The 12,489-nt window shown below is 42.0% G+C and overlaps 1 protein-coding gene and 1 long non-coding RNA gene across 3 annotated transcripts in view; one reads left to right on the forward strand and one right to left on the reverse strand.

The window, feature by feature from the left end:
- LOC147012717 (uncharacterized) overlaps positions 1-2,124 on the forward strand; it is a 54,134-nt gene extending 52,010 nt beyond the window's left edge. The window contains exon 4 of the long non-coding RNA XR_015051041.1: positions 186-2,124. This is a non-coding gene — a long non-coding RNA (uncharacterized LOC147012717). The remainder of the gene's footprint in view (positions 1-185) is intronic.
- The window catches only part of LOC147012716 (uncharacterized), a 101,703-nt gene that overhangs the window by 70,865 nt on the left and 18,349 nt on the right, over positions 1-12,489 (reverse strand). For both annotated transcript variants that reach the window (XM_085853820.1, XM_085853819.1), the window contains 6 exons: positions 6,834-6,890; positions 6,256-6,309; positions 4,534-4,587; positions 3,292-3,345; positions 2,802-2,855; positions 2,596-2,649 (listed from right to left, as the gene is read on the reverse strand). In XM_085853820.1, coding sequence (XP_085709946.1) covers positions 2,596-2,649; positions 2,802-2,855; positions 3,292-3,345; positions 4,534-4,587; positions 6,256-6,309; positions 6,834-6,890 — 327 coding nt within the window. The remainder of the gene's footprint in view (positions 1-2,595; positions 2,650-2,801; positions 2,856-3,291; positions 3,346-4,533; positions 4,588-6,255; positions 6,310-6,833; positions 6,891-12,489) is intronic.

The following is a 12,489-nucleotide window of genomic DNA, read 5'->3' on the forward strand; positions in this document are numbered from 1 at the left end:
TCTACATGTTCCTCCGATGCTGTGAAACATAAGCGAGTCACAAAAATGTACCCAGTTTGAAAAAAATTGTTTGAAGGTCGAAATGTCAAATATTGTGAATGAGCTGGAGTAAGCATTCAAATTGTTCATAGCAAATGTATTTTTACCATTTCTATTGTTTAAAATTTTTTATATTTTTTTTGCAGGAAACAACAGAGGAGCGAATCTTCATTGTTGACAAGAATGGAGCTCGCTGAAATCGGTGAAAAGGGTGCAGCACGCTTTCAGATCACAATTCCCGAGACGTAATGCAGCGATCGCGAAGGTTATACGTCTCGTATCGCCTCAAAGTGGAGGGACAGGCTCTGTGAAGAACAATAATGCAGGACACTCTGGACATCCAAAGAATATTTGAACTGCAGAGACCGTAAACTGAATTAGCAAAGAGATTCCGCGTATCCACTAGAAAACCAAAAAGGTGCATTTCACATGAAATTGGAACGTCTCAAAGCAGTGGTTCCTAGTCGTAGCACGAATGTCATGTTTACTTGAAATGGTTTGGCAACGAAACAGATTTGTCGGTTTTGGGGCATGGTGGAACCAGCTCACTTTGTCGAGTTACCTCTCCACTTTGGGGCATGGTGGAACCAGCTCACTTTGTCGAGTTACCTCTCCACTCCCCCCAAAATAACGATACGGTGTAGTCTCAGTCGTCATCGGATTTACGGTCAATACTTATTTGAAGATCAGGATGCTGAGAAAGGGGTGGCTGTGAATGAGGAACGTGACATACACGAGTTGGACAATTTTTTTCTGGAGTCATCTCAGAAACCTTCCTGGTGATTGGTTTCAACATAATGAAGCAACGGCACGTACAGCTCGCTTGTCCATGCAGTGGCTCAACACTCACTTTCCCGGCCGATTAATTTCCCACCGATCTGGATTTCCTTGGCCTCAAAGACCTCCTGACCTCTCACACCTTTCGATTTTCTTTTTTTGTAGGTATTTGTTGAGGAAAATGTTGTCAAAGAAAACCAAATGAACATTCCTGAACTCAAAGATGCTGTAATGAGGGTCATTTCCAAAATCTCTCGTGAAACACTTCAGTCTGTGCTCGGAAATGATTCCGTACGTGTCCGTAAGTGTGCAGAACATGGAGGAAAACATTTCAAACGTTTGCTATAGTCAAACAAAACTTTATGAATTCCTTTATGTATCATATAAATTCTATGGTCTTGCAGTAAAAATAGTAAAATTTTAGAAGCAATTCAAATCAAGTACATTTTTTGGACTGACCCTGTATGAGTTGAAATTATAGCAGAAAGCATCAGGAGGGTAAAACTACCCGAACTACCCGTCTCATGAAGGTCTAAATCCAGCTCATGTTCCCTGTTAGTGGGTGAAAAAAGCCAAAGGTTTTCAAACCTTACTTCACAATGGTAGGAAGAGCCGACATAATTATTTGGGCAGGAATTTGGACTCTTGATTAAAGACTCCGTGGAATCATTAACGTCCATCATTCGATGCAAGCGGATAGGGTGATGTCCATCCAAGGGGCAGTGGAGGGGACGGTACATGGTGCCTCCTTTTATCCGAGGGATGGTGCACGCTTGTCGTCCACCTGAGGGACGGGGCACTTTGTGATGCAACACTTTATAGTTGGGTCAGGAATCAAACCCAGGTTTGACATCTCAAAGGTAAGAAGTGTAATTCTGTCTAGCTTTCACGGTTCGCACTCGGACTGAAAAGAAGGATTCGGTGAGTTGTTACCCTTATGCTCTACGAGTGATCTCCATACACCTTTAGCTCACCTTTTGATGCCAGCTTTGCATTTTTACCAGCGTACCGTCCCAGCCAAACTATCCACCCAACTTTACAGTTTATGAGTAATCAGAATGGAAGGTGATGACATGAGGTTAAAGGAAAAAACACACACAATAGATGCTGTGTTGAAATGAAGAATGGCATTGTGGGAATAAAGGGACATTAGGAAAAGTGAGACAGGGAATGGTGGGTCAGTGGGTGCGGTGTATGGGATGGTGAAAAAGTATCAATTTAATTGATTTGTTTGAGACGCATTTATAATTTGGGTTTTATCGATGAAAGGAAGAAAAAAAGTTATTGTCAAACAAAACCCAGGCTTTCAAAGTGACCAGACATTAGGACTGTCCTATATGACCTCATAAAGGATATCACAGTTCTGTATATTATTATTATCTCCGCCATCGAAGGTGAAGGAGGTTATGTTTTCACCCCCTCTCTGTCTGTTTGTCTGTCTCTCCGTGTGCAGGATATCTGAAAAAGTTGAGGACGGATCTGGATGAAATTTTGTGGACGGGTTGGGAGAGTAACAAGGACGAAACGATTAGATTTTGTGCAGATCCGGATTCGACTACTAGAATTTTTTAAGTGATTCTTCACCATTGAGAGATGGGGCCAAAAACGATATACAGCATGATATCTCAAAAATGTATTGGGCCAGATATGTTCTTGTGGATCAGGCGTTACATGGGGGGAGGTACGCGCTCTACCGAGTGCCCTTCTAGTTGGGCATGTTTTGTTGACATAGTATGGCTCTTTAAGACTCCCATTGAGTTCTAGCTCTGGTGGACTTACAATGGTTCCTTTTGGTCCAGGATATCCCATCATTCCTTTTAGACCAGGATGACCCTGAAAAACAAAGAGGCACCTTGAAAAGAGGAAGTCAACAAAGAGATGTTTGGTGTAAAGGGTTAAAAAAAAAAGTCCCATGACCCTAGTCCATCAAACCAGACACGATCATTTTGTATCCAACATGTCTCTTCATAATATGTGAACCTCACAGCAATTCCTTGTGTTCCAACAGCTCCTGGTCTTCCAGGGAATCCGATGTGACCCTGAAATTAAAACAAACCATATGTAAGAAAAAGAATGCTGTCGTTCATAATCGATATGAAGCCGGCTGTCCCTCATGCTTCATTACTCAATTTTTTTTTTTTTTAAGATCCAATTGTATCCTGAATAAATAATGAATTATTGCGTCCAACCTCTACGTTTTTAGCAAGACTACCCCTGAGCACCAGTATGGTCTGCTCACTATCTGACTTCAAAGAAAACTATAGATCCCACGCAAACATTACGCGTCTTACCTGCTGAAAAGGAAAAGCATGGCAGGTTTTCTCACTCTCAATGCGAGAAACAAACAAGTTCAAAACGACTGCCATAAATAAAGTCTGAATTGTGATTATCTCTGGAATATTACTGTAAAAGTCGTTTTTTTTTTTACCAAAAGGCCAGAGAGTCTGGGACGTCTCTGTATGTGATGATACTCACCCTTTCTCCTGTGGTCCCTTTATATCCAGAGTGACCACGCAAACCTCTCGGTCCCTGTGGGTGAGGGCGAGCATCGATCCAGTTAACGTCTAAATTTACAAACTGCAAAATTTACGTGCAAGAAATGAATGAACGGTCAAATTGGTTTGTCATGGGGGTATTTGCAGGTTAAAATTTGGGGGGGAAAAAAAAGATTAAATCTGATTTCAAACAAATTTGGCTTTATTTCTACGTCCGATGAATATTGATTCCGTTTTTAACTTATCAGCTTTTAAAACATAGAATACACCAAGAAGAGGCAAGTGTGATGTCGGTGAATTACCTCGGTGGAGGCAGCCGTGATTAGGCCAAGATTGTTTGTGAAACTCGTGATGCGGTGTGACCACTGCTCGGCTTTTTTTCACAACATCTTGGCTATTCGTTGTTCTCCTTGGCGTCTTGGTTTTCTATAGGTTTTCTTTTTTCGTATAGGTTTTTCTATTATCGTCGCTTTTCCGAAACCTTGTGAATTCTTGGCTTTTTTCATTGGCTCACCTTGGTATTTATGAAAATGAGGAGTGGTCACACTGATGTGATGCCATATACATGCATTTTGGCTAATCAGGAACAAGATGGGACCAGTCCACAGAAATTATGGGGAAATTCACCAAATTGATATTTGCTGATTAACGCCTCCACTGCTGTGTATAACATTGTGTGCTCGGCCGAGGGATACATTCGAAGCCAAATTCATACATTATAATGCAAGTTTACAGAAGTAGATGATGATGATGATGATGATGATGATGTACTTAAACTGGAGTCAGTGATCTAATGGATGGAGCATCCGCTCTGAGACTGGGAGGTCAGTGGTTCGAACCCCGGTCGAGTCATACCAAAGACTTTAAAAATGATACGTGATGCTTCCTCGCTTGATGCTCAGCATTTAAAAGGGTAGATTATGGCCAAACAACATTAGGTGGGCAATCGCCACACAGGCTCGATGGGCCTTATGGCCTCCTCCTGTGTTGAAGTTCATTGGAAGGGAACTCGTATTATTATTATTGCACACGTTACCCCATGCTGTGGATGGGAAACGTACCATATCCTGGCTTTCACTGTAACCCACTGTTATGGGTTAGACGAGCACACGACCTTTAAGGACTTCGGACGTGCATGGACACATGACAAAGCACAGAAGCAATTACTAAGTCTCAGATTTTAAAATTTCACTTCTGTTTCACTTTCACACAAAGTAATTACCTGGAAGCCAATGGAACCTCTGAATCCTTCAAGTCCTGTGTGGCCCTTATTGCCCTGGAAATGAAAATGAATTAAAGAATAAATAAATTTTAAAAATCCAATTTGCGTTACAATGTCCTCCTGCCTGCGAAGCACCAATCTGACAGTTTATAGTCAAACCTGGACTTAAGAGTCCAGACGAGGCCACTCAAAGGTAAGTCAGTGAGTGACCTCTGCACCATCCTTTCAGGGTCATCATTGACCCGCGGTGTGTCATAATTACCTCTACCACCGAAGGTGAAGGAGGTTATGTTTTCACCCCCTTTCTATCTGTTTGTCTGTCTGTTTGTCTGCGTGCAGGATATCTCAAAAAGTTGTCTACGGATCCGGATGAAATTTTGTGGACAGGTTGGGTGTGTAACAAGGACGAACTGATTAGATTTTGGTGAAGATCCTGATCCAACTACGAGAATTTATTAAGTGATTCTTCACCATTGAGAGATTGGGCCAAAAACGATATATAGCACAATATCTCAAAAAGTTGTTGACGGATTCATATGAAACTTGGTGGACAAGTTAGTTGTGTGACACGGAAGAATTGATTCGATTTTGGAGAAGATCCGAATCTGAATCTGCATGCAAGAATTGTTTAATTTTTAAATTGATTCTTCACCATTGAGAGATGGGGCCAAAAACCATATTTCGAATGATATTTCGAAAATGTTTTGGGCCCAATATGTTCTCATGGATCAGGCATTTCATGGCAGAGACGTGAGCTCCACCAAGTGCCCTTCTCGTTTTATATTGTTTACTCCATGAGCAAATCCTCTGTCTGGAAAGTCATGGGGTGAGTTGTGGTATGGAGGGAGGATTTGTGTTATGCCTGGTGTTGGTTTAATGGTCCGAGTGGTGGGCTTGGGATCCTCGGGTCCTGAGTTCAAATCCCGCTCAGCTGCTGAATTAATACCAGGTGGGGTTAACTCGGCCTCTCATCCTTCCAAGGTCAGCAAAATGAGTACCAGCATGCTGGTATATTGTGTCAGAATGGCGACCCATCCAGGATTGTGCCAAATAGCCAAGGAGACTGCTTAAGCAGCACCAACGCTCTGCACAGTGTGGTCCCAATGGATGGATGGATGGATGGAGGATTTGTAATATATAGTACAGTATTATCTTATTTATTAATCTATTTATTCGTATGCAGCCTCTGGCTGCTTGGCTGCATAATTTTCTCGTAGCACAGCTGTGCCCGCAGATGCAATGCTCCCTGTTACCAATGCACCGGTCCTCATTTTGCCAACCTCGGAAGGATGACAGGCTGAGTCAACCTGCCTTGTGTTAATTCAACAGCCCAACATGGGCTTGAACTCATGACCGTACGAAGTTAAACCAGACACGTTAACCATAAAGCCAACATCAGGCTTTCGTAGCATCCGAAAGGAACGGAGGGATGAGGAGAGTAAGAGTTGAGGGAAGGGGAAATGTACATCTGGACGTGAAGGGGGTGAGGGGATGGGAGTACGAGGGAGGGTGTCAAATCCAATATTTACTGCATATTTAAATGTAGGCACTCTTTTGATACACTGCATTATTAACATTAATTATATCTTACTAATCTGAAAACTTTCACATGACCTTTTTAAAAAAAAAGAATTCTCCAATATACTCCTTCACCTTCATGCTCAGTAATCAGGTGCTTAAATATTCAACGACAAAATATATGCAGGTAAAAAAATTCCCCACCTGCCGGCCCTGTTTTCCAACTTCACCAAAACTTCCTTTGCTGCCCTTTTGACCCTGCAAAAAAAGAATTGCGCTTGCATAATGTTTTCAACAACTTTTTCACTGCGTTCCATGGAAATCTCAACTAATTAAATCGGTTCCTCGTGTTTTCCGTCCCTCCATGGAGAGAAAATGTCAGTATGTGAAGGAACTGAGCGTGGAGTCTCATGCAATAGTTAAAGGCCTGTCCCTGACTTTGAGGCAAGTGCAAATGGTGCCAGTCGGTGTGCAGTATTCCCAATAAATGCAGATGGTGTCCTTGTATAGCCATTCTATATTATGCTGCCTTGCCCTTAGCCTGAGTTAAAGTGGTATAATAATGTATTATATATATATATATATATATATATATATATATATATATATATATATATATATATATATGTGTGTGTATTTACAAGATTGTGTGGGATGTGGCTATCCCGAGGTGGTTATCATTTATACAAATATGTGATGCATAGTTCCAATTATCATCTTGATGAACATGACTCAGCAATGCTATTGCGTGTAAAATTGTCCGTTTAGTTATCATATCTCACCTTTTGGCCTGGAAGGCCAGGCCATCCGCTCGGTCCGGGAGGACAAGACCTGAGACACTGGTCACACAACAAGAAGTAGTCACTCTCACCATGTCATATAGCAACCTTGTGATTAGGGCATTCTGGTTGCTTGAGGGCTGCAGCCACAGTCCGACTCTGTGAAGCAGGTGCTGATTAACTTTTATTAAATAGAATTGCAGTTCATGGGAGGATATGACGACAAAGGGCAGGTCCAGTAGACTGGCAGAGATGTGGGGAACTGGTGAACAAGAACACTCTCAGACTTACTGTATAATTGAGTGAAGGGGAAGAGAAACTGAAAAAAAGGGGTTGTGATACCAATGATAGCATCAAAGCTCAGGGATGGGAATGGCATTGAGCAACACCTTCTGGTGGGCTGTAGTCTTGAAGCAATGTGGAGAAGAGGATGAGAAAGACTCGGAGAGACACTTCCACAAAACATTCCGAAATATTTGCATATAGAATAAATGCTAGGCCTGTGGAAAATTACAGCTTATTGGCTGCACAGTATGGTAATCTTCTTCTTTTGTATGCAGCACAAGGCTACAGGATAGCGTCTTTGGGCGAGGGTGCGGCTGGGCCGCTGAGGCATTGCTCCCTGTAGGTGAGGACAGGAGTTTGTAATTTGTTCAGGGTGCCAGCACTAACTCACCTACTCTTCACGAAGGACACCGTGGGATCTTTAACATCCACCAACTAATGCCGGCAGAAGGGACGCCGGTCTAACATCCATTGGAGGGATGGCACACACATTGATGAATCACCCTGCCTGTGAAACACCAGAATGCCAGTTTATCGCTGGGTCAGGATTCAAACCCAGACTTGATAGTACAGGAGCATCTGGAATCCCGTGGGCATTTAATCATTGATGCAAACCATCCATCTAATTTTCTTTATCAGTCCCCAAACAACTACTAAATAATTGGATATCTCAAAAACGTGCAGAACACCATTTTATGACATCATCAAAATGGCCGGCATGGACGGGATGCTTGAAATCAGATTTCCTGTCGGAATTTTGAAACCACTGAACCAAATTAAATGATGTTGGCATCAAAACTGGTTTAGATGATGCTACAGAACTGTTGGTACTATTTTCAGACATTATTCTTCCAAAAAATTAAAAGATGTGTTTCAATACATATTTTAACTCGCATCCGTTGAAGACAAAGTCTTCGATATCCCCCGCCATAGTAAATGAGGATTAACAAACTTATATTCCCTAAGCGTGTGCAATATGTATGTGAAGTTTCCCCTTGATCTGACCAACTGTTCTGAAGAAGAAGTTGTTTGAAGGTTTTAGGGTAAATTCAATATGGCCACCAAACCATGTGACCTATCAATTAGAAATTAACAAACTTCTAAAAGGATGTGTTGGGGAAAGTGTATGGGAAATTTTGCCTCAATCTGTCCAGCCGTTCTGGAGAAGAAGATTTAAAAAATTTATTAATTTTCAATCCAAGATGGCTGATGAACCATGTGACCTATGACATCATAAATTTATATTCTGCCTCCAATCGTCCAGTGGAATACGTGTGTGAAGTTTCGTGTTAATCGGATGAGGTTTGTTTTTCTCTCAAAGATGGCCACCAAACCATGTGACTTGTGACGTCATAATTTTTACTATGTATGCAGACATGATGGAAGATGATAGTTGCAAATTTTCGCTTTGTTAGGTTATGTGATTCCAGAGAAAACATTTAATATTTTTCTTGAATCCAACATGGCTGCCAAACCATGAGACCTATCAATTAGAAAATATCAAAAGGCACCAGTTCACCACTTGTGTCGTAAGAGGCGACCAGAGTTGGCGTCAGGAAGGGCATCCGGCCATAAAACATTGCCTCAAGAAAAAGCCAAACCCCTGCACAGCAGGGAAAAATGGCTGTAAAAAAAAAAACAGTTCACCACTTGCTTGATATGTGTACCAAATTTCATAAATATATCTTGAGGGGATTTGTAGTTAAGCTCTGGAAACGAAATGTGACGGACGGACGGACAGATGGAACCCATTTCTATATCTTCGTTGGTTGGCGGGGGATAATTAGCATTTTGGGTTTTTTCTGCACAGGTTCCATGGCCAGTGATAGAGTGTGATGCCCATCTTCCTGTACCAGCCAAAAGGGTGGCAAGATATGAAACAAATCATAAACTCTGCATATTATGTGAAATGCATACAGCAGGATAAAACTTGGTTGAAACACAAAAGGCTGATAAAACAATTCTCGAGAGTGGAAAAGAATGTGCATCATGCGGCGATGAACAGTATCCGGAGATATTGAGAAGACTTGTTGCAGATACAGACATTGATATATAAGCGTCAAAATCTGCATCATGGCACGGAACCTGTTTCCAAGACACAGTCCATAAAAAGTCATCCGATGACTTCCGATACAAAAAAATCCGATGCCAAAGCGACTCAAAAAGAAAGAAAAGTGCATTAGATAGCAGTATGCTTACTCGTTCAAAATCAGAGCCCTCTGACAAAACTGTGTGTTTCTGTGAATACAAAGGGTCCATGAGGGACCCCTTACATGATGTTCAAACTGAACGAGCAGAAAACAATTTAAGAACTGCAGTTGAAATAAGTGCAAATGACAAACTCAAAGTGAAACTTTGCATGGCCATAAATCCAAATGATGCTCATGCAATAGGTGCAGTCCACCATTATGGATGTTGGACTATCCATGTTACAAATATTCCTCGCAAGTTCATTGATGACCCAAATGCAACTCTATAAAATGCAGCCGATGAAGTTGCTGCAGACATTGAGTTTTTGTGCTAATTAGAAAGTGCTCTGCTGGATGGAAAATATTGAACATTGGGAACTTTGCATGAGGCTTTCATTTCCATTAGATCAGCTAATAATATGACAAACCCGAACTGTAGATGCAGAGACTTCAGAAATTATTAATTGCAACTAGGATTTCTGAAGTGGATTTCCACGAACCAAAACAAGTGAACAAACCTGATCATGTGAGCATTAAACAAGCAAGAGATGCAGCAATTCAGATGGCAGTAGATAATGAAACAGACATAGATAGTTCGGTAAATTTGTGATATGATGCAACAGTAGTGCTCAGAAAAGCCATTGGGAAATGTAAAAATAGGACTTGGTAAATTTGGTGGCATTCTGACTGTTGGGTCTGCAGAAGAAATTTTTTGAAGGAATTATTGCGATTTCCCCAAAATGTTGACCAAGTCGGCCATTTTGACACACTTCTGGTCACGTGATCGGCAAGACCTCTGCAAATTAACATCCATACCCTGGCCCAATGTTGCAATCCAAATTTGGTAGCATTCTGACTGGTGGGTCTGGAGAAGAATATTTTTGAAGAAATTTACTAAGTCGGCCATTTTGACCGACTTAAAGCCACCTGACCGGAATGAGCTTTGCAATCCCCATCGCCAGTCAGGAGTGGAACGTTGCTGCCAAACTTTAGCCGGATCGGCCTGGCGGTTTGGCCAGAGAAGTCGAAATAGGAGATGGATAGATGGCCGGACATTATGCAATGACATCACATTATCTGGAATTTCAATAAATGGTTCTTTTGCTTTTTGGAGTTTACCGGTTCTTTTGCTGATACCAATGGAAGTCACGTGCCAAATGAGTTGTACAGTTACTTTTGATGGGTACTGCAAGGTTCCAACCACCGCACTCTCTACAGAAGCAAAATCTGCAGAAGTGAACAAGCATGCTGCAAGCTTGCCTCAAAGTACAATGACTATGTATATGACCAATTGATAGGTGAAAAACACTTGCTTACGAACTGTCAGGAACAGAAATAAAATGCCACAACAGCTTGTCTGGTGGTCTAGCAATCAATGTGGCAAGCTACCAAAAGACAAAAAAGCTATCAATCTGGCATGGATTTGCACTGTCTGTGGATTACAGGTGTCTTCTCAGAAGAGAGACACGAATAGCAAATCGTGTTATTGAGGAAATGGTGTTGAATGATGGAATTTACTCTCCTCCAAGCTTTGTCAATGGAAGCTATATCTTTTTGCTATAGTTAATGTGGACTTTGCAGAGGATACATCCTATTGTAAAAGGACACTTTATGCCACAGATCGGGAAATCTATCAATGGCATCAGTCTGGTGACAAGAAAGATCATGTGCATTTGTTAGGTCATCCTTCAGAATGCTCTATCAAGAACATAACAAACATAAGCCTGGTGTTGGCTTAATCATAAGAATGGTTCGGTTGGCTGGCTTACGATCTCAGGGTCTTGAGTTCAAGCCCCTGTCACGCTGTTGAACTAACACCAGATGGGTTGACAGCCTGCCATCCTTCTGAGGTTGGCAAAATAAGTCCCAGCGTGCTGGTAACAGGAGGCATTGCATCAGCGGAACAGCCGTGTCCCCAGAAAATGATGCAGCCAAGCAGCCACAGGCTGCATACGAAAATATACATAAAAACTACCAAACACAGTCATGCCACTGCTTGAATGCAAATTTCCCCAAAAACACAAAGCCATCAAGTCTAGTATATCCCTCTTTCATTGTGCCAGGACAGTTGCTTCGAAAGACTCTCACTAATGTGTATCTACCCGACTATATGCCTGGCTCTTTTGGTGGACATTTGTGAGATCTCAGATAAAAGGAAGTCAGGATACAAACAGAAGTGACCCTCAGGCATCAAGTTTGATGTAAATTGAATGTAGCGATGACCATGATGAAACAGCAACTTCACCTGAAGGACTGAGCAACGATCCAGATAACGGAGTACATATTCCAACCTGGGCAGCATACAAGTCAATCACCAACAAAGAAATACCATTGATAAATGTTGCCTCCCCACCACTCATTGCTGCTCCTGCTCATGAGTTGCAAACCTTGCTGACTGTACTCAAACAAGCCGAGGAAATCAATGCAAAAGTCATCGGTCCAAACCCGGTAAGAGTTGTTCCTCAGGATATGGGGCTACATGTGCCAAGTAAGCAGTTACAAATGGCACGCAACAGCTTTGATCACCTGGTACTGAGACCTGGAGAGATCCACACAGTTATGGCTTCGTCGCGTACGATAGGAAATTACATGGAAAACAGTGGCCTAGATTTCTGTTGGATTCATGCAGGGCTGTATGGGCCAGTCACTGTCAACCAAATCCTCGAAGGTAAACATGTCAAGAGAGGTGTGGAGACACATATGTTCACTCTGCAAGGCACTATTCCTGCTCTGTAGAGAGTGTTTCTTCAAAGCACACAGTGACATGCATGAACAGATTGTATCAAAAGGAGAAAGATTAAATAAAGCTTGTGCAGAGGGAGATCTGGAACAAATAGGAGTTGCCGATGATGAAATGATAGAAGCCATTGAATCTCAAGCTCAATGAAAAAAAAAAATGGCCAAATTTGATGCTGAAAATACGTCATTTACTCTTTCAAGGTGATGCAGCAGTACAGACTGGTGTTGGTAAAGATGGAAAAGATGTAAATGGTAAAGCCTGATGTTGGCTGAGCAGTTAGGGTGGCTGGCTTGGGATCTTAGGGTCCTGAGTATGAGCCCCTTTTTTCCTGTTGAGTAAACACCAGGTGGGGTTGACTCAGCCTGTCATCCTTCCAAGGTTGGCAAAATGAGTACCGGTGTCCTGGTAATTGGGGCATGGCATCAGTGGCACAGCGGTGCCCTCA

The sequence above is a fragment of the Eptatretus burgeri genome, chromosome 14 (genome assembly GCF_056783735.1).
Source record: "Eptatretus burgeri isolate ZD-2024b chromosome 14, Ebu_testis_v1, whole genome shotgun sequence".
Taxonomy (NCBI): domain Eukaryota; kingdom Metazoa; phylum Chordata; class Myxini; order Myxiniformes; family Myxinidae; genus Eptatretus; species Eptatretus burgeri.